Raw genomic sequence first — 23,272 nt, forward strand, 5'->3', positions numbered from 1 at the left:
AAGTTCCCATTCAAAGGCATCATAATGTCATATGTCTTGTTTATACAAGCCCATGGGTCTTGACCCAAAACAATACAAGGTAACTTCTGGGCCAGGTAGCAATTTGCTCGACTCTCTCTTAGAATTTAAGAGAAATTTAGTAATCTAACCAAAAGAAAGAAAGATTAGTAACATTTTTTAAATATATATTTTGTTATTCATTAAAATTCATTAAAATATATAAATTATGTGAATTTTACTCGTAATTTAGTAATTTGTTTTACTCATATTTATGTAATTTTTAATAAATTATAAACAATAACAAAGAATACACTCCTCCGAGTTTAATACTTAATAGAGTGACTTGAAGACTAAATGAATCCTAAATCATCACAGTAAAATTTCTAGGTATAAACGATTTTACTTCGAATCGTTTAACTCATGTAAATAGATAAAAAGGACAGAAGGAAAAAAGGATAAAGATTGCAGGTTAGCTTGTGTTCAGATTTACCTCCCAATTCATAGCGGTGAAGCATATGTTCCCCTGGACGATTTTCTTGTGTATTATCGCACGTAGCCATGCATCTATCTAACTTATTTCATATATATATATATATATATATATATATATCAATTTATGTATAACTTCAATTTGCATCTAACTTATTCCATAACATGATCAAAATGAACATGAAAAGATCCAAATTCTAGATTGGCCAACTAAAAAACATTTCATATTTTAGTCAAAGAAGAAAATGATTTACAGTTATTTTTGTTTTGAGTTTTCAATTTTCATCCACAAATTGTTATTACAAAAGTAATATACAAATCTTTGCAACAAGCGGGTAGTATTGTCAGTTTTGCATAAGCTGTCCCTGTCTACTTTCTTCCTCATTTTCTAACATTTGATGAGGAGAAATATAGGGAAGGTTCACTAAATTGTCACCACTAACAAAGACTACTCGGTAAATATCATACTTCATGTCAGTGGAGAAGCGTTCAAGATATGGCATCATCCACTTTCTATGGTCTGAATTGAGAACCCATGAGTAACAAAATTGTAGGGACTTCCACACATGAATGCATACCACTCTAGGTAATCTTTGGCCTTTCATGCAAAGCCCTGCACTTATGCCTTCTATTTTGGAAAAACGAGACTTGAAAATAGCTAGGACTGCATAGCACAGGTCATTAAGATCTTTAGTACTTGTGACTACTGAGTTTATGGAGATTATGTCACCAGTACTGAATTTCACAGTTGAAGAACCATCTCTTGATTCTCCAGCATATGCATCAAGGAAATTATGTTCAACAAAAACTGCCATTCTTGTTACATTAGTTAGCATTGATTGCTGTAAAAGGGAAATTTTAAAAAACAATAAGTGCATGTGATGAGTTAATTAGAGAACAAAGAAAGAAATTTCAATGTAAGATAATTATTTGGCACAAAAATTTCGAAGATGTAAATTGATCAGTCATATAATGTCTCAACATAATAAACCATTTTCTTCAGATCAGTAGATAAGGAGCATAAAAATGTAATAATTTGTTTACTTTGGATCAGATAATAAATTCATGACTTATTTTCCGTGGTTTTGTGTCATGTTGTTTTAAAGATCAGAAGGTTCAAATTGTTGTAATTCCATGTGTGTTACTTAGAAGTAATGTAAATAGGGTAATTGTGTGCTGTATATTATTATTTAGCTACGTTAATTAAACAGTAATCCTTGTGATTGATTATCATGTAATCACGTTATTTTGGGTATCTATAATTCTTGTATTTATGACACACGTCTCATCATTGAGATTTGGTATGAAAGCGAATTCCGTGAGTCAAATCCTAGACTTCCTGTTCCAAAAATAACATTTATTTAGTTGAATTTTGAAAACATACATATAAATGAGCCTTGGGCACTTCATGATCAGGTGCTTGTAAATATATTTTTATCTACATTTTGTTCCAGAGTTCTTCCTCATGAAGAGGGTGTGCCCAGGACAATTAATGGGAATAGTTATGGAATTTCATCCAATAACAGAGATAATGTTAAAAAGAAAGTGTCAAATAGTGAGTTTATGGCATTCATCAACTTATAATACTTCTCTAACTCCTTTTTGAAAGGTCGAAGGTTGGGTCAGCAACACATTAAGGGAATAATTGTTATTATCTGTTGCAACTGCATAAACAACATAAGGCTTCTAGTTAATGGTTTTTTGCATTGTGATTAATTCTGCTAAGGTTTTTTCGGGTGCATTGGATTTTGCCTCTCATTCTTGGGATGTCTTCTCTATCTACTAGTTATCAAGGTAATGGGACATGGAAGCCAAGGTTTTGTGGAGGGTTTTGGAATCTTTGTGGACACATAGTTGATTTGGTGTTAGCAAAATTTTGTAATTTTCAGCTACCAGTCTTCGTTTTTGTGGGTTTATGTCGGCAGTATTTAAAAGGAGTTTCTTTGCTGGACTCTTTTAAGCTTATATTTTTTTATTTATCTTGTTTCCTTTTGTTTATGCTTTTAAGAAGAATCTTCATCCTCGGGCTTTGTATTTCACTTCTTTTCAAATAATTCCTTTTATCAAAACACAATCACACACACATAATTGTGGTTCACTTATATGATTAATTTTTCTTCCCATCAAGGTTTCATCAGAATTGTCTTGTTTTTCTCTTATAGGCGTCAAAATATTATTATGTTATCCTATTGAAGTATTTCAAAGCCTATTTATTGATCCAAGAAACTAGGTCAGTAGTTAGGGGTCAAACTTACAAGATTTGCGGTCAACTCATCTTTTTCATCACTGGACCGTTTATGCCATGCTCCATACCATATGATCTGATTACAGGACACAAATATTTAACACAATGATCATAAAAGAAAAGAAAACATGATATGCTTAGGGAAAAAAATACATAATTAATTTAACACAACTACAAGATGTTAAGCTAATTATCCAAGACTCAGTTGAATGAAGACATATTCAACCATCACAGATGCTACACTACCAAGGAGGGATTTGGATCCTCTACTTTAACAAGATGGTCCCATTGAAGAGAGAAACACGCAATAAAATAATAACACTCATTAATTATATTTTATTTCTCTCTGTATCATGACCATTTTTTTGTTACCTAAAGAACAAAAGAGGATCCAAATCCACCAAGGTGCTATGACACTTGTGTTGTCAATCACTGAAATAAAGAAAATATCATCCACAAAATGATAGAAATACAAAAACAAATGATGTGAAAAAGGAATAAGAAAGATAAAAACAAGAATTGATGCTATATATTTTGGCATTGTATTGTCTACCATGAAGCCAGTTATATCTGAAATGGTACAATCTTCCAGATATGGTCATCCAAGTCAGCATGCATTGTAATTTAGCAGAAGGAAAGATGGGTTTCACAGATTAATCAGCACAATTTCGAGCATACAGATTTCAGAAGGAATACAAAAAGTATACACTATAGATTACAGAAAATTCAAGAGAAATTAGTAAAAAAAATAATTGAGAAAATTTAAGAGAAAGGAGAGAAACACTTACCATATTTCCATGGATGCTTCTAAATATTGAGCTTTGTAAGCAACCAAGGTTTTCAGTTAGTAAAGAAAACTCTTGGAGTCCATGAACAAGATGGTCAACAATTACAACAGTTGGCTTGAAAACAAAGAAGCTTATATCCAAATCTTTGCTGTTAAAATCCACAGAGCATGTCATGATCCTCTTCTTTATATATTGTTCCTTTCTTTCTGCTTACAAATGCTATTTATGTTTTATTGGAAAGGCTACAAATACTAAAACTATGTTGTCTGAAATTTGTCAAATATGAGTCGTGAACCACAACACACGCGTACTCAAAACTTCCATCAATCCTAAGGTTGCTTCTTAGAATTGTTCCAAATATTGAATTTTGGTGTAGAGCAGTTCAATTGGCCATTTCGTTTTGTCTTGCTAGTAAACGACCGAATATATAAATAAAAAGTGACTTGGAACTTGGAACTTGGAATTAGACATTCACGGGTATTTGACTCATTCAAGATGCTTACATTATTGTACCGAAAAACAACACCAGATGTTAGCCTCTAACTTACTAAGAATTTTTTTAAAGATTGTTGTTGTTTTTAATTAGAGTTGAAATTTAATTTAAGGATATTTGTATGGAATCACATATAGAAACTATCATATGAAAAAGCACTACATTTATTACATTTAAAATTTTTTCAACATATTAAATGCTTATTTTTGGGTACACTAAGATTTCCTTCCATCGACAGTCAAACTATTTTTTTCTAATGAAATAATAGCTGAAGTAGTAGGTACAACCTCTCCAAAATAAGTTACCGTTTTTTTCTAAGTTTCATTTTTTATCTTTATGATACTTATTAACAAAACTCTTAATTTAATTAGGTTGTTCATTTATATTAAAATTTAATCAAAATACACTTTACAGGGTCTTTAAATCATAGGTTGTCATGTAACTAAAAATAACGACACTTGTAATAATTAATTTAAGCATATAGCAATACATAATTTGTTGATTGTGTAAAATATTTTAAAATCTTAACAAATTTAAATTATATCCTTCACTTTTTTTTTACTTAAAATCAATTTTTTTTTATAAAAATAAAAGCAAGTCAAGATCTTAATCAATTTATACGGTTAGTAAATATTAATTTATGTGAGAAGTAATTTACGTCGAATGGATAGCTCGCGGTTGTTTATTTGTAAAAAAAAATTGAACCTTTTTGTTTGAAGTTTGAACGAATATGTAGCTTTTTGACACATTCTGATCCACGTGAACCTCTTAAGCTATTCCATACTCATGCTCTTTAACGATAAATACGAAAGGCAACCAATTAAAAGCTAGCGGGTCAAATCTAACTTGAATGCGTAATGCTTTTTTGGTTGAGTGAAAGACAATCACAAAGAAAAATAATTTTCTATTAACATTTTTATATAACAAATCACGTTGAAATTAAATACATATAATATTTTCAAAATAAAAAAGTTAACATTTATTTATTTAATACTCAATCCATGCATTTTTATTTGTTATTTAAAACTATAACACAAATTAAGAAAAATAATTTTTTTTCTTCATTCTTTATTAAGGTTATGTTTGATAAATGTAATTTGTAACTTATTTAGAAGTTCGTACTAATTAACTTAGTCAATAAACTTATAAAGTTGTTTGACAAACTATAGCATTTGAAATTATCTAAACTAATGTTTAGTTTTTAAAGTTAGCTATCAATAGTTTTATTGTATTTTTACTTTTTATTTTTTTATAAAACAATTTATCTATTACACAATTTAAATTTCATTTATATAATTAATCTTATTATCTTTTATTCTCTTTACCATTATAACAATTTCATTCTTTTTCTTTTCTCTATTATTTTGCTCTCATATCTTTTCTATCCAAATATATTTTATATTAAAAAAATATGACGTAGAATATTTCATTTTATGAAAAGAAATTTTATTTTTCTATATAATTATCTAATTAATTGATCATAAATTAAATAAATAAATAAATAAATAATTATAATTTTATGTATTTTAATTTACTTAACATAAATAAACTAATTAGTTTTTCAAATAATTTTAATTCTTTAACTTATCTGTACAATTGTAAACTTTCAGCTAATTTCGAAGTTATAAATTTACAACTTTGTTTTACTACCTATAACTTTTAAATTTTTTAGCATGCCCTTAGTCTTATTTCTCTCTCTCTCTCTTTAAATATAATTAAGAAAAAATTGTAAATTTGCCATCGAGGAAACTCCATGGCAAAATGAATCGGAAGACCATCGATAGCTTTTAAAGGAGTCACAAACTTTGCTCATCACTGTAGGCACAACAATTGGTCACGTGTTACGTGTTAACGCTATGGAAATAATAGGTCACTGGTCACATACCATGCCATCCAAAATCAGCCAAAGCGCATAATAGACACCACAAAATCTCCGGCCACCACATTTTAGTTTGCTTCATAACTTATTCCAAAATTTAATTCTGTAACCCTCTTATCTGAAAGTTAATTTTAGAAGGTTTCAAATATTAAATTAAAAAACAATATATACATTTAATTTTCAAAATTTTTCAATTATTTTTCAAAAAATAATTTTGAAAGTAATAATTGATTTTTTTTTTGAAAAAATGAAAGAAAAATTATTCTCCCTCATTACACACATAACGCCAGTTTGAAGGAGAATAGTTATCCACAAGCCCGCCACCATTTCCACTAAAAAGACCAAACAATAAAATATCACCTCAACCCAACTATATTGAAGAACTGCATCTAGGTGCAGATTTTGCTCTTCGTATACAACGTTCAAGAATTCAATTAGAACAAGAAGGAATCCATCACAACGGGTCATCATCCTTTTCTTACATAGGATTAAAAGTGCCTTTCCTTTTAGTAAAAATATTGATTCCCGACTGTGTGGTAGGAGCACAAGATAATCTTTAAAATTATTTCGGTCTTCTCCAACCTAACCAAGATCAACAGTAAGGTTATATTCCCTCATGCTTTAACATGCTAGGACAAGAGAACCAATTTTTCATTGAAATACAAATATGAACCACGGGAAAAAGGATTACTCAGGGAGGAGAAAAAGTACACTTGTTTATGGAGTGCTGGGAAATTTAAGATAGAAATTATTTCAAATTTAGCAAGTATAACGAAAATATGGGACTGTCGAATGTAAATTGCAAGTCATTATTCCTATGAAAGTGAGCTGAAAGTAATTTTTTAAAAATCAAGCAACAACGACAATCTGTTTGAAACCTCAAAGTTTGGGAATAGATTTTGTTTATAAATGAAACATTTTTCTTGAGATGTCAAAAAATACAAATTGACAAATGAATTTCTTTGTTTGGAAAGTTAAAAAATTAGAAATAATTAGATAATGAAATCATTCTGATTTTAGTTGTTGTAGAAATTCACTGAAATTTGGTCAGATTTGAGAGTTTTTTTATTTTTAAATCAAATAAAATAATTTCCTATTTAAATGATTCCAAATTCAAAGTGACCGTACTATTACCATTCTGTTTTCACTTCCCATCTAACAAACATTGTAGCTACTCATTTTTCACCTTTCCAAACAAGCACGCTCTCTCAGTCCACAATTTATCAATGCAAACTTTGCAAAGCAGAGAAGAAAAGAAAACCAAAAACAAAAGATAAACGGTATTCAGAAATGTGATAACTTAGGAAGCGCACCCTCCAAGAAGGGTGAGACCTCACACGCTAATGCATGCTACTGATCATGGTGAAGAATTCATAGTACTGGTAGTACATATACTACTTCAAATAAGAAGAAAGGAGATTCAGGTCCACAAGTATTACCTTACTATAAGTTTATGGGGACTCTCAAACCATCATGAGCAAGCTGCACTGATAGTCCTTCCCTAAGCGAAAATATAGAAGAATCAACTGTAATCCATAACATACCACCGAGTACAAGCTACAAAGGTAAATTGTTGAACACCATTCATGTAGTACTGTTAACATGGGTGTTGTGGATCAAATATTACATATTGTATTTTTAACAGTTAAGTTTGGACTATTTTGAGAAACGGACAGGAATTGTACCTTCTGGACCACTCCCTTAAAAATTCGTTGTCCTTGTGGTGATCAATCTCATGATTCATTCCAATCAATAGGGTTCGCTTTGGACATAACCTCTTTACAGCTTCAAGAGCCTGTAAAATTACAAATAACAAGATTTCACCATCAGAGAGATAGTAGGCCAAAACTTTATTTTGTAAAATGCAGAACTAACCTGTGGAAGACAAAAGTGAACGTTATGTGATCCAGTCTGTGGAAACAGTAAGAGAAATATGAAGAAGGAAACAACTATCTCTGAGAAAATAAAGAAATAAGAAAACTGAAAAATGGAACTGACAAATATATATCAGAAAAGGCAAGACAAAGAAAAATTAATCAAATAAGGTGAAGCTCCACAATCATGATCACTTGCCAATATTAAAATATGAACAATAAAAACATGTCAAAAACATTTTTGAGAAAACTAAAGAAAAGGAAATCCTGATAAATTATTATCAAGTAGGTAAATTAAATATCATTTTTGCTCTAAAGGAGAGCGGAGATCCTTGGCTCATGCTGGTAGGGAATTTATCTACCAGATTTGTTCGATTGTCATTTGTGTACTGTGTGTAAAGGTTCGGTTTAAAATCCTGTCACACGTCATGATTATTATGTACCTTCTGTAGCAGAATTCACATATACACCTGGAATACAATATTTACACTACACACACACACCCCAAAAACAATTGAAAATGGAATCACTGACCTTACGCAATGCATCCAATATAAGAAGATCCAACTGTCCAGCCCCACTTTTTGAAATAACTGTAGAAAAAGAACATTTTGCCAATATATTTAGATGTTAAAAAGCACACTTCTGTGGAGGGTTTTACAATGATGTATAGATGCTTCAAAAACTACTAAATATGTGAGCTGCCTACCTATTGTTTCATTGAGGAAGACAAGGCTAAAAATTTAAGCTACTCAGTATCTCTGGTTTTGTTTAGGGTGAAATAAATAATGCTTGCTTACTGCTTGTTGTAATATGATATAACATCCTTGAGACTTTGAGGCTAATTTTTCAGGTCTGAAAACTAAATTCTGGTTGATCATTGATGAGTTGCAAAAATCAATATCAATATTGAAATACTTCTTTACATGAGTAACTTGTATGTTATTTTCATATAACCTAGTGGTAAATATCACACCTTCCCTCTTTACCTATCAGTCACTAGCATGAGATGGGAGATAGTTGAAAAACAAAATCCTCTCAATTTTGAACCTCATACAAATCACTTGACCGAAAAAAGAGAAGGATAACATTGGGCATAGAAGGTAAAAATAGTTGGCTGAAGTTACACTATTTCAGCAGCTTCTTCAAAAGAACTTTAGAGTGGTCTTAACTACAGAGAACATTAAGTTACACAACGAAGGAGAGCTGAAGCCTCCTCATCAAAGAAAAAGCAGGGCAGTACTCATCATAAGAAATTTGGAATCAAAGGTACTTCATGGTTGTCCTAAATGTATTCAACATAAATTGCAATACCTTAATATTTTCTCTCAGCAGGATAGTTCTTTGTGGCATAAACTATGCAGTCATGTTGCTCTTTTGTTTACAAAGACAATGTGACATGTTGCACAAAGCACCCAAAGACAGTTGGAGAAGTTTAACTTCTAATTTCAAAATAATTGACTAAAACAGACAGATAAGTAGTCACTTATTGAGCTTAAATGGTCTAACTTAAAGTTTGGCTAAAGAGAAAAAAAGAATATATGATATTTTTCTTGTTTGGTTTTTTAGAAAGTGAGAGGAAAGAAAATGTAGTTGTATAAAATGACCTATATTCCCTTTATAAAGGAAACTGAATGTGTTTTTCTGGGCAAAATTGTAATTTCATAAAATGACATAACATCATCTCCCTCCCCCCCCCCCCCCCAAAAAAAAAAAAGAAAAGAAAAATTTTCTTCCCAGAAGTGAGAAGATAACTTTCAGGTGGATCCAAACAAGAGAAAACATCAAAATCTACATTTTCTCTTTTTCCACATTATTTCTCCCCAAATTCTCTCCAATCAAATAAAGTTTATGAGATAGCATTAATGAAGTAACACAAATGTCCAAGCAGGAAGAAATGACTTCAAAACGCACCGTACTCTGTACTGGCTGGAATCCGTGAAACATCAGATATATACGCCACCCTATTTTTCTCACCAAAAAGAAAGCCCAGGCAAATGTAATCTTCTCCATGCATTACCTACATCCAGAAATGAGCACTGAAATCCTTACAAAGTAAAAGGGGTATTGCATTCTTACCATCAAAGACAAGGTTTGCGATGATTAACCGGCAAAGGAATCAATTTTAAGCCTGACGCAAAAAATGGCTGATTACAATCATCGGCAATTATGTTCCAGCAAAACTGAGGTACCCTTCGTATTTCTTGCCCTTCTTTGTGTTTTTTCTGAACAAAATAAGGAAACCTCTTTTCCATGCTGTTGTAAATATGTAAAACAAGAAATCAACTACTCTAAAGCAAAATGCATCCATAAAATCAAATGAAAGGGAAATAATGCCAACATGTTCATTCTAATCAGAAAAAAAAAAGAAAAAATTACAAGCATACAAGCACCCAAATTTGGTCATTCTGTCTGTCTAGAAAATAAAGGAAGGAATACATGCAATTTCAGCCAAATCAAACAAGTTAAATCAAATAAAAAGGGGAAAGGTGACTCGAGTTTACCTATCCATTGAATGTTGAGATAAGTACACAGGCGTAGGATCGATATCATTCGTGTGACTAGAAGGCTGCACAGAACGCATATCATCCAATCCAAGGACTGCATCAGCATGTTCATGAGTCAAAACAATCTGCAATGATTCAAGCAAGAAATAGCCAATTCATCACACCAGATAACAATTACCAAATTAAGCTTCAAGAATAATAACACAGCTGAACACATACAAGGTTACATTCATAAATCAAAATTCGGAAAATAATAACAAAAAAAAAAAAAAACGTAAATAAAAAGGGAAATTAAGTGAGTGACTAACAGAATCAATTCTTGGGATGTGATGGAAAACAAACCACCTAAGCACAGTCTCCCTGAACGTCTTTCCAGCATCAATCAATACATATTTGTGAGCGCCATCGTTTTCACAGTAATAATCGATTAACAAAGAGGTATTACACCTGCAAAGTTAAAATCTATAATACATGATATAATTAAAAATTAAAATCAAAATTAGCACGTAAGTTTCTGAATATGCATTTTACCAGTCCAATTATTATTATTTAAAATAAAAAATAGCGCGCGAGTTCTCAAAGTATGCAGAGCGGGACAGAGAGAGAAGGTGAAGTTAACCTGTAGTTAGGGTTGAGATGAGGTGGGAGAGAGAGAGAGTGAACGCAGACGGGGCATGGAGGACGTGAAGGGTTGATGAGGCAACTTACGCGGGGAACGGAACCGGAACAACCAGTTCCGAGAAATATCAATGCCGATTCCATGGTTATCGTTCGCAAACGGTTTCGTTAGTTCAGTTCGGTGGAAATGTTTGGAAAACGAAGAATTGAATTGAGTGGGGATCAACTAAGGAGGGAATGAAGATTCGTAGAAAGGACTAAGGAGACTCGCTTTCTTCCTTCGTTCTATTCTTACTATTTTTTTATTTGTTAAAGTTTTTCTTTAAAGAAATAAAATCAAAAATAATTTTAAATACGTTTTCAGCTAATTATTTTAAATAAATAAATCATCTCTTAATTATGATTTTATGTTACTAAGACAGAATAAAATACGTGAAATTTATTTTATATTATTTTTTATAATAAAACAAAAAATATGTTTATTACTACACTTATTTGTTTATTATCATTTGTTTAATTTTTTTTTTGTCTAAAATATATTTTTTTTTATATAAAAGTAATTTATATTTTTTAATTAAAATGACAATCGACAATGATAAGAAATATTATCCAAAACAATATATAACATAAAATTTTATAGAATATTTGGCATTTAAAAGGAGGGATTAAGGAGAACAAAATAGAATATTATATTAAAAGTCAAAGATAAGATAACCTTGGATAAACTCATCAAATGCTACTTAAAGTTTTTTGGTCAGTATTTACTTCCTTAAACATAAATATCAAATAGTTAAACGGTGCTTTATAACACAGTTATACTTAATTTAATATTTTAGTGTGCGTACCTTTTGCTAGTTTTTAAAAATCAGTGGGTAAATGTAAAATTTTATATCTGAAAATGGTAACTTGTCAATTTTATGACTACTAGTCTTTCCACTATGAATTGACCAATTAAAAAATTAAATATGCCATGAAGTTGAAACACTCAAGAAATAAGTTATCTTAAAATTTGTTATGAAATTGATAAATTTAAGAACTCAATTATCTACACAATATTTTGGAGACCAAATCAGCACAAATTATTAAATTTTATAATTACTTTATTCATATTTTAAGGTTTGAATTCAGAAAATATTTAGTGATATAAACTTTATAAACAAATTGTTTAAATTTTTTACTATAACTTTCAACTATATACTAATTTATATCTTATTTATTATTCTCTGCCAAATACACATTAATGATTCAGAATAAAGATATAAAAAAATACACAAAGTAAAAATACTAAAATATCAAAGAAAAATGGAAAGAGTATTTATAAATCAATTGTATATATTAATTATACCCTGTTTGATTAATAAAATAAAGAAAAAAAATATGTTCAAGGCGTGGGGAATTGCTTTGCACAGTATTTAACATCTTTCGATTTAACTTTGCTCCAAATAAATAATGAATATATTGATATCTAACTACTGTATGAATCAATTTTCACCAAATTAAGAAGGAGAATAAATAATAAGAGAAGACAAAAATAACAGAAAAAAGAGAAATATTTTTCTTCTGAAAAAGTAATTTTATTGATCTCTTATAAAAAGAATATATCTCCTTTAAAAAATGTCTATTATGTCCAAAATGAGTGATGAAGTGAAATTATTCACCTAATTTATAGTGTTTGGAATATTAGCATTCTTAATGCATCTAAGAAGAGTAGTTGTAATTTGCATCCTCTTCCTTGAAGCAGTGGGTGGTGGCTTGTTACTAGTCTAGACTCGTTTGAACTCCTTGACATGGAGGTCCCACATGGTTTTGTTACCTGTCAAAGACTAGTTATAATAAAAATATTATCAATACATTCTTTTAAACACATTTAATTATTAATTAAAATTATTTGAGTTTACTTGTTTTTAAATTTTTAATAAAACTGAGTCAAGAATTTAAAATATATTAAAAAAATATGTTCTCAACACCTTTTTTTCAATAATAAGTTACTAAGGATACGTAAACTTTTTTAAAGCTTTTTTTTTTTTTATCTTTTAATGTTGGTCAACTTCCATAATTTCATCAATAATTATGGAAAAAGAAAAGAAAACAACAATTATAATATCAATTAAGAAATATCAGCAACATCAATCTGAAGCCATAAAGAGGAGAACGAAATATTTGAAACTTTTGATGTTGAGAGCTTCCATTTTAGCAAGGAAGTCATGAACATTCGGTATCATGGAATTATATTTATCTAATTGAGGGATCAGATTCTCTTCAGTCAAAAAATGATATAATATGTGCAATTTAATATAAAATACCGATATTTTACAGGATTAAAATTTTAATTACCCCACTAAAAATGGTATACAGTATGTGGTACTTACATTAAATGATAAACACTATACCATTTAATTTCAACTAGGAAAAAAAAGCTAATATAAAATTGCATTGAGAAGTATGATTCTGCACCAAATAATTTTCTTTTAAACAATCGCTATAACACTTTTTTATTGGTATAACTTTCATTCTAGATTGCTAAGAGATCATAATAAAAAGTAACAAGTTCAGCCTTTGTATTATTTAATGTCAATTTATAACTAGAAAAATCACACAACCAAAAGGCTAAAAAGTTAAGTAGCATACCTCCAAATCCTACAAGGTGAGAATTTCCATGAGCACTGCATCCATCTCTTATGCCACTACACCTTCAGGAGGAAATGTCCAACAAATCCATTGCTGAGGATTACAATTCAAAACATAAAAATCAATCATAGATTGAAAAACAGAAGCTTTCATCTTGTAAGTATTTGCTAGAAGCTCATCTACACAATGACTTTTTTTAATAGGATCAATTATAGTTCAAATCTTATTATTAGTGTCTTAAAAAATTTTGATTAAAAAAACAAATAAAAAACTTAGTGAAAAAATTGACAAGTGGACAAATTTTGCCTGTTTATGAAAAAGGACAAAGTTTGTTTAAATTTGAAAGAAAAAAAGAATTTAAATTAGATAACAAAAAGCGATGGAACAAAATTGCATGTAGTCCAAATTAAAAGAAATAAAAAAAATGTATTTAAGCCAAATTTTAATTAGTAATTATATTGAAATTATGAAAAACGTTTATATTTAACCAATACTCTATTTTCACTTGTTAATATATCATTTTTAAAATTTTACTATAATAATTATTGTTAAAGAGAGTATAAAGTGGAATAGACTTAAATGTATTTTCACTCAATATAAATATAATTTCATATAATTTTTATTTTTTATTTTTTGTGTTAACTCCAATTTTCATAAATTTTAAAACACTTTAAAATAGTTCGCGTCACGTAGTCGTTACAGTTAATTGAAGATATAAAAATAATCATGTTAACTCACATAATAGTAGTTATTTAATAATAAAAATTATTTATTAAAATTTAATAAAATAAAAAATTGCATAAAATCATATTAATTGAACCAAAAATGTATTTAAATATTAAAATTTTTTTTATAAGCAAATGTAATATATATTATAATAAATAATTGAGCACAAATTGTACTCACATTACAACTTTTTACATGCTGATTACAGGTCTCAAAAGTCTATTATGAGACATTCACTCCCTTAAGATCAATGTCACCGCTAAAGGAAGGAGATACCAAGTAGAGTAGAGTATATCTTCTATACTAAAAGCTAATGGTTGATGCCTTTTGTATCATTTGATAACCACAAAAAACATACAAATTATAACCTCCTAAGTAATATGTATTACAATTTCTCATCTTTGAATGAAGTAGAGGATCTAATAGTTCGTAACCCCACATTCCTTTCAATACTTATTTAGGCAATACAAGGGACAAAGACAATGGGTTCCAAAATCCATGCATTGAGTGAGAGGCACGATGAAGTTGCATGGCTATACAAAGTATTTCATGATTTTCTTTTAATATCCTCCACAATCAAGTCCACATATGATGAAAATCAAGAAAGACCCATTGAAGACAAAGACTTGAAGACATTAGAAGAACTTCAAGGACCAATGATAAAGATAAGAACAAAGAAAATAAATAGTGACTTAGAAAAAATTGTTACTGTTCTAATTGAAAGAGAATTTAATTTGGAGTTAGAAAAGCCCAATATGGTCAATTACATATGCTTAGAAAATTTGGATTCTAATAAGTTTTATTAGGATTTAATTATTATATTTAGTTTATTTATTTTAATATTAGTCATTACTTATTTTAAATTTTTATTTAGGGTAAAATCTTATTACATTATTTAATTTATTTAAATTTAGACTTGTTAGTACAAAAGGCCCATTAGGGTTTGTGTTAGTATTGATTTATAAGCATTAGACATATATAAGCTCTTGTAAATACACTTTTAATTAGTTTTGAATACAACTTAATATTGAACACTCTTGTGAGAGCGTGTAACTTTAGGTTCTTGAGTGAGCCAATTTTCTTTGATCTTATCAGGAGGCCAAGACTCTTGTGGCGATCATTTTTTGGCTTATCAATCTTGTGATTGTGGCGCCATTTTCCATCTCTATTCTATTTTCATTTTTTATTAATTTTCTTCTTGTTTCAATTCCCATTTATGCCCTAATAATTTTGTTTTTATTGTGTGAAATCCAATTCAAGATCGTTTAATTCGACGATACGGTTTGTGGTTGTCATCAACATCTGTAGTGTTCTGTTTAAAAATAATGTCATTCCTATATCTCCAAACACTCCAAATTGTCGTTAACCATATCACAAACATTGGTTTCCAGCCTTTCTTGATCATTGTTAACTTTAAGAAGCTCAATGCGTGTTCAGCCAGAGTAGTATATTGCGGCATATACTACAATCCAACCAGCTCATAATCTCTTTCCAAATCCTCTTAGTAAAGTTGCAATTAAGAAATAAGTGTTCAATTGATTCCATATGAAGCCCATATATGACACACGTTTCATCTCCTATTAATGCTGTGCAACCTCTCCTGGATAAGTTTTCTTTAGTTGGAAAAGTGTCAAGCATCACTTGCCAGATAAACACCATTAATTTATGTGGTGACCAAGATTTCCAATTCTTGATGAGCACCTTCTTCGCCAGCTCTTCAATCTGCACTTACTGTCCAATTTCTGCTTGAATGAGTTGATATGCCAACTTGACAAAGAAACCACAAATAGGGTCACTAAGCCAACACCATTTGTCATTGTAATCTTGTTGTGGATGACAAACCTGCAAAACAGAAAGAGAGTCAGCTAAAAGTTCTCTCTCCTACTCTCTTAATCTCCTTCTTCTCCACCTTAAACTCCACCTTCAATCACCGTTACTTCATTCTCCACAAGCAGCCACTGTAGCTTTCTTATCTTAGGCCAGCAAGAATAATTGAGGGAATTGGGAGGCAAAAGTGGAAGTCTCGCACAATACATGCTGCTAGAATTTAATAGTGTCACCTTTTCCTAGCTTTTACTTGACTCCTTGAGGAAACTAAGAATTTGGTAAAGTTTCCACTATTCTTATGTGCTTCCACCATAATAACTCATTAGACCCCTACAGTGACACTTCCTAATGAGCAAAATCTGGCACGTACTTTGCTTCTAAAACCTGTCCCCAGACCAAGTCTTTTTTGAGTAATGTCCTCCAATGCCATTTTGCTAGTAGTGCCCAATTAAATCTCTCTACATGTTTAGCACCAAGCCCTCTATCACTTTTCTTACTACACATAACCTCCCACTTCGCTCACGCTATTTTCTTTTTATTATCGACCCCTTCTCCCCAAAGGAACCGACTTTGTATACTTATTACCTCTATCACAATCGTCTTTAGCTTGTTATAGAAGGACAAGTAATGCAATGATATGGAATTCAATATCGAATTCAATAGTGTAACTCGTCCTTCTATGGAAATGTGTTTATGCTTCCAAGACCCCAATCTCTTCTTCAATGCTTCCAAGTTTGAGTGGGGAGGACCCAATCAGAAATTCCAAAAATTTAAAAGGTATAGAACCCTTTCTACAATTTAGGAATTCTGAAGCTTGTGCTATAAAAATAGGATCTATGTTTACTCCTATAATCTTACTCTTATGGAAGTTCACCTTCATTCCTGACACCACTTCAAAACTCCTCAATACCCTTTTTATTCCCCAAAGGTTCTCCATTGAAGGTTCACCCACCAAAATGGTGTCATTCGCAAATAGTAAGTGTGAGATCATAGGTCCATCATTAATAGTGAACCCTTTGAATGCACCTTTATCCACGACTTGTTTCATTAAGCCACCCAATCCCTTGGCCGCCATCACAAAGAGGAACAGTGCTAGTGGATCTCTTTGTTTGAGTCCTCTACCGATACTAATTTCCTTTGACGTACTCTCATTCACCAACACCGAAAGATCACCCTCACACACACAAACTTTAATCTATTTACACTATTTGTCATTAAATTCAAATCTTCTCAAGATAGCTCCATTCAATAAAATTATATGCTTTCTCATAGTCAACTTTAAATTATTAAGATGAGTTACTCTCAAGTCTTAACAGAAGAGCCTATATAATTTAATTTGTTATAAAAAGGTTAAGTGCACTCCCCCACTTCACATATTTATGTGAGATAATTAGTGCACTCATTAAAAATATAACTTTCCACTAATACATAATAAAATATATAATGCATATAAAGTTCTGAAATTTCAATTGAAATCTGGAAATTAACATGCACACTCGAAGCAATGGTGCTCAAACTATAGCTGTAAAATCAATACCTAAAATCACGACTGTGGAGACCACCTAATAATCATTGATAAAGCACATGCACTTCATGCCACAATGAAGAAAGAGCACATTCTATATGCAAGATTAACCAACAGCATTGTAAAGGGTAGAGGCATGGTAGGATATAGGCATACGATTCATGAATGGATTAGCTTGAGGAATCATGTAGGGTAGATGGTGGTGCATCTTCTTTTTCTGGTATATGAGAAGATGTAAATGGGGCCAGAAGCTAGCTTTTGGTGATTGATCATGAATGGCACGCCAACCTTTGTACCAATGTAACGTTGAACATGAACCTGTGGGGATAGTTTTGAAGAGATCACAATGTACCTTAATAATACATTCTTTTAGATGGATTGTTTAACATATTTTAAAACAATCAATAATATAAAGTATGTTAAATAGTATATTTAAAACAATATATTGTTAGTATTTTTCTTGCTACATTGAACGGCTACTTTTTTTAGTTTTTCTTTAAATGTTGAAAATTGTGATTATATGCTATGTACGACCATGTTGACATTTCAACCGAAAGAATAAATTTATGCAAGGGAAGAAATAAAAGAACAAAAAGTTGGAAGACTAATGATATGAGAGAAATGCAAGCTTTGACTTGCTTTTGATATTCTGCGCCGTGGACATGCATGATGAAGGTTTTTCTACCTTTCATATGCAAAGGCCTTAAGAAACAGTTTCTTATGTTTGCTTAAGAAACTACCAACGATTTTACCTTTTCTCATCGTGGAATCATATTATAAGATACTCTCCCATGTTGCATGTCACTTACCAGTAACCAGCAAAACCAATTGAAAGGAATCACTTTTCAAAATTTGTATAATTTAATCCAGTCATGCATGTATCCACTGTTTAAATAATGACAATTACACTGTTCTCGACATTAAAGAAATTATGAATAATGAGGTTAGGATAGTACAATATTTTAGAAATGAAAAGAGAATAATGTACTATATTTTCATGTTTTCTTTTAATCTTACATTTCATTTATATCTATGGACAAGAATCTATTAATGAGAAAAATTAAAACTATTATTTCGTTTAACAAATTTAATAAATTTAACCATTTAGTTATATAATATATGGATATACAAGGCCGTTCTTGACCTTTTTGGGACCTTAAGCAAAATAGGAAATTAAGGCTTTTAAAAAAATTATAAAATGTAATAAACAAAATAAAAGCATATATTAATAATTTTCTTAAAATAATACATTTTTTAGGTGGCTATAATTTTTTCTAATAAAATTATAAAAAAAATATTTTTTTATTCAAACAACTCCTATATTGTAATTAACTACAAAAACAAAAAAAATATAAAAAATGAGTTTTCTGATAATTCTGAGATGCAAAATCATTAATGATAATATTAACATTAATATTTTTTAAAAATTCTTTATCGATTGATAAAATTGTGAGACCATTCAATAATTCTTGTAACATTGATGACCTTAGGTAGGTTTTGATTAACTTTAACTCTAAAAAACTTCTTTCAATTGATGATATAGTCATCGGGACTGCAAAAAAATTTTTATAAGTAATTAAAACATTTAGATAACAATATGTAAATTTTACAAACTTAATAACTGTTTAATTTTTTGGAGAAAACTAAAATTCTCCATGAGTTTTAATGTTAAGAATAGTAAAATTTTAGAATTAAATAAAGTTTTAAGTTTATAAAAGTCAATGAGTTGACTACATTTATAGTAAGTGAGGTGTGAGAAATTAAAAAATCTTTTTTATTTTTTTTAACTGCAAATTGTAAGAGCTGAAAATTTTTTTAAGTGAAAGTATGACACAATTTTTACTTTGGGTCATCTTTTAAGCTTGGGCCCTAAACGATCGCACCTCTAAATTACCCTCAGAATCGGACTTGTGGATATATTACGTTGACGATGATGCATATAAAATTTTGAGTAAATGAAATGTTTGTAGTTATGTTATTTTATAGTTAAGTCTTATTTATATTTGAGAAAGTATAATATCCATTAAAATGAAGTCAATATATAAAATATTGATTGATTCTTAATTTATATATATATATATATATATATATATATATTAAAATTGATATACCTAGTAAGAAGTTTTAATTTAATGATTATATTAACACAAAATTTAATATTTATAAAAAATATTAAATAGAATAATTTTAACAAAACTTAATCCCAGAGAGTAAATGGGTTGATTCCCACCCTGCACTTTATTATTATTATTATTATCTCTCTTGTTTTCCTTTTTTTTATCTCTTTCATTTGAAATTTAGATTTTCACAAATTGTATATTAAGTAACATGAACTGATCATGTTTATATATATATATATATATATTAGAAAAGAAGTAATTAACCACCCTATTAAAATTTCATATATATATTACGGGAGGATCTGAAAATCTCTCACACTTGCCATGAATAAATGTGAGAGAATATTGTTCAAGAGACACAAAGATTATCATATTTCCTGTGCTTGAAATATATCCAAGAGGTCAAAGTAAACTATTATTCTACGAGGAATTACTTTATGATAAACCGAAATCGTGCATGCATCAAAACTACTTCACAAAATAGAAATCGAATTTTCATTTAGCGATTGAATTATGTAACTTAAGATTACCAAACATCTACAAAAATAAAAATAATTTAATTTTTTACTTTCTAGCTGCTGAGTGGTGCTTCAAAATCAAATCACCTCATGACTTCAATAATATAACCTTCTCATGGATTAGACCGAGTTCACTCATCGAGCACGAGAGAAAAAGATCTCAGCATTATTTGATAGTTATTGAAGGTTGAATTGAAAAGTACTCCAAAAGAGGTGAATTTAATATATTATTATTTATATAAGCAACGAAATTCGTCGTGTATAGCTCTCACTTGTAACCCATCAATTTTCATGTTCTTGGTTCACTTTTTCACTAAAACTATGTATAGTGCTAAATTAATATAATATTATTTTCAGATGTTTTCATTAGTTACACTTAAAATAGTGACTGGCATTATGGGACTGTCATTTGATGTTTGGAATATGAGGACGACAAGCAATATTGTGTAGTCAACATTGTTATATTTAATTCATAGCAATATTGCTGTGTTCCTTTCGCAGTTTTTAATGTCAAGCATTCAGACTTAGAGCACTGACGTTGGCTTTCATGTCTATAGTTATCTTATTGTCTGAAAGTATCTTAAATATCTTAGAAAATAAAATCAACGTGCTGATTTTTTAAGCTAAATCTACAACACTTTTTGACACTTTGTCACGCCTGATTTTGGTGGGAGCTTCCAATCAATTTCTTCAATGCACTTTATTATATATATTCATATGCAATTATATTTATTTTAAATACTCCATTAATTTCAAAACAATTCTCTTAAAGGTAATTTTGAACGATCATTAAGAAAATCATTAAATATTTTTAATTTACGAAATATAAATTCATTTGAAGATATTATCCTCTTAGAAAATATTAGTATGCTATTCTCTATAGTTTCTTTTATAAGAAACAAAATAAAATATTTTTTAGTCTTTATTATAAGAAATAAATAATAAATTTAAGATGAATTAATTGTTATATATTTTTATTAGTATCATTAAATATATAAATTACTAATTATATCTTTTAATATTATGAGTATTTTTAAAATAAAATTAATATTTATGAAAAACATAACTTATTTAATTACTTTTCTTAATACTAATGATTTAGTCTTATTTTTTATAAAAAAATTAGAGAAAGTATCACGTAAACTTTCCAATATAAAATATGATATAAATATTATTTTAAGTGATTCTGATATTAATATGTTTTTATATAAAGTTTTCATTCACAGGTCACATGACGTATATATTTATATATACGTAAAGCTATCAAATAGATCAACTAGATAAAATTTGAATCAAATATAGAATAAAAATAAATTATTAATTTTTATAATATATTGAAATTGTGTTTAAAAATTAATCCATTCATAATTTATTTAAAAAAATCATTTAGTCCATCTGACTTTATAAAATAATAGTACACAATAAAAAAATTTTAAAAAATTAAAATGATATACCCTTACAATTTAAGAAACTAAAATAAGTATTTATTCGTCATAATTCAATGAATAAACCAGGTTTGTGGCGTGGTGCAATTGATTGATTTCTTTCATATTAAAAATTGATTTATAGTGCTAAATACCAAAATTGGCAATCTTAAACAATAAATAATGGGCATCCAGCATCTTCTTAACCCTACAAAGTCTGTCCCTTCTGCACGTTAAAAGGAAATAATAAAAATAGAAAACTAGTGAATCATTTAGACCACTCTTTCATTTGGTGATAGTCTCACATCACCTCAAAATAAAATGTATTGATTATGATCTCTAATGGATCAATAAGTAAAGGGTGAGCAATTGATATCAAATCAACTTAAGGCATGCATTGTCCCCTTTGGAGGTATCAACCATCCTTTCTCTCTTCTACCTTTTCCCTCACTTTTTCTTCTGCAGCTATATGCATAAATCCACACATATGACATTTTCGCTCAATTCTCCCATTCAAAAGCAATAATTAGATACAGCAAAATTCTTAGGATACTAACTTAATGATTTTCATCATAGAATTATTTAATTTATACCTATATTTAAAATATAAAAAGTTCCAAAAAATTAATATATATTGAATATTTCTTGAAGATATTCTCTTAGAAAGTGACTTCATCAATTTATCAAAGTACATGCACATGTATATAAAAAAACTTCCGTTTCTTCTCTACTCCCTGTATTATAACTGAGCCCATCAATAGACAGAACATTTAGTTAGTGTCTTGAAGATTTAAAGGAAATATCTACCTTGTAGACCAAAAAAAATCTTAACTTTGTAATGACAGTAACTATTTTTCACCCATTATAATAAATCTCAAGTTACTTTACCTTACAATTACCGATTTGACTTTAATTTAATACATATTAATATCATAATATGCAGGGCAATTCATAGATCACAAGTTACATGCACTTTCCCAAAAAATGTTATTTATTCAACTCATTTTTACAAAATAAAATATAATAATAAAAGAAAAACAAATGAATCTAAACAATTAAAACATTTTATTCTGGTATTCTCTTTCCACCAAGTTCAAAATTACACTGCAAGATAATGGCATGACAAACTGGGAGTGGGAGCATGAAGACAACCGAAAGGGTAACACGGAATCCCATGCCCCACCCAAAAAGAAAATAAAAAGCATTGAGAAAAAGGGGGAAAAAGAAAACACAGCCCTCATCATGATGTCTGTGGGGACTTCAATTCCAGCATATGCATCTTTCCAGGTAAGGTAAGCAAGTCTATCTCAACATGCACACTTTCCTTCAATTATCACTAACCATTCAAACAAAGCAAAATAATGTTACATTACAACACATCAACAAATCATAAATGATGCTTACTTAACCCTTTTCTTTTCCTTATAAATGAGTTCTATCAGTGTATGAACAGAAATAACATAACACACTCAAATGTAGACAAAATAAAACACAAATATTTTATATAAATTTAAATGAAGTATAGCATATAGCTACTCTTTTCATATTTCTATAAATAATTTGAAAAGTGAAAAATAAATTATAGTAGGGAAAAAAGTGTAAAAGTCAATC

General features: G+C 29.4%; 2 protein-coding genes across 2 annotated transcripts; both read right to left on the reverse strand.

Annotated features, from left to right (window-relative positions):
• Positions 1 to 833: 833 nt before the first annotated feature.
• On the reverse strand, positions 834 to 3,696 carry LOC113856575. The gene is made up of 3 exons (XM_027488443.1): positions 3,523 to 3,696; positions 2,745 to 2,810; positions 834 to 1,331 (listed from the first exon to the last, which is right to left on the reverse strand). The coding sequence occupies exons 1-3, from the start codon at positions 3,694 to 3,696 to the stop codon at positions 834 to 836; spliced, it is 738 nt and encodes a 245-aa protein (XP_027344244.1).
• Positions 3,697 to 6,285: 2,589 nt separating this feature from the next.
• Positions 6,286 to 11,127, reverse strand: LOC113855427 (putative hydrolase C777.06c). The gene is made up of 10 exons (XM_027487067.1): positions 10,895 to 11,127; positions 10,584 to 10,722; positions 10,273 to 10,400; positions 9,877 to 10,024; positions 9,683 to 9,788; positions 8,303 to 8,361; positions 7,770 to 7,805; positions 7,580 to 7,689; positions 7,334 to 7,395; positions 6,286 to 6,476 (listed from the first exon to the last, which is right to left on the reverse strand). Exons 1-9 carry the CDS (start codon positions 11,035 to 11,037, stop codon positions 7,338 to 7,340), a joined length of 927 nt encoding a protein of 308 aa, XP_027342868.1. The 5' UTR covers positions 11,038 to 11,127; the 3' UTR covers positions 6,286 to 6,476; positions 7,334 to 7,337.
• Between the last annotated feature and the right edge of the window lie 12,145 nt (positions 11,128 to 23,272).

The sequence above is a fragment of the Abrus precatorius genome, unplaced genomic scaffold (assembly GCF_003935025.1).
Source record: "Abrus precatorius isolate BTA unplaced genomic scaffold, Abrus_2018 Scaffold11, whole genome shotgun sequence".
Classification (NCBI taxonomy): Eukaryota; Viridiplantae; Streptophyta; class Magnoliopsida; order Fabales; family Fabaceae; genus Abrus; species Abrus precatorius.

What these genes read in the sequence shown, in the direction of transcription:
- LOC113856575 (XM_027488443.1), bottom strand. Translation starts at nt 3,696, where the DNA reads ATGACATGCTCTGTGGATTTTAACAGCAAAGATTTGGATATAAGCTTC. An exon ending in GAAGCATCCATGGAAATATG is followed by an intron (nt 2,811 to 3,522) that starts GTAAGTGTTTCT and finishes TCCTGTAATCAG; the next exon opens with ATCATATGGTATGGAGCATG. An exon ending in ATGAGTTGACCGCAAATCTT is followed by an intron (nt 1,332 to 2,744) that starts GTAAGTTTGACC and finishes TCCCTTTTACAG; the next exon opens with CAATCAATGCTAACTAATGT.
- LOC113855427 (XM_027487067.1), bottom strand. Translation starts at nt 11,037, where the DNA reads ATGGAATCGGCATTGATATTTCTCGGAACTGGTTGTTCCGGTTCCGTT. An exon ending in ACATCCCAAGAATTGATTCT is followed by an intron (nt 10,401 to 10,583) that starts GTTAGTCACTCA and finishes GAATCATTGCAG; the next exon opens with ATTGTTTTGACTCATGAACA. An exon ending in TCTCAACATTCAATGGATAG is followed by an intron (nt 10,025 to 10,272) that starts GTAAACTCGAGT and finishes TATTTACAACAG; the next exon opens with CATGGAAAAGAGGTTTCCTT.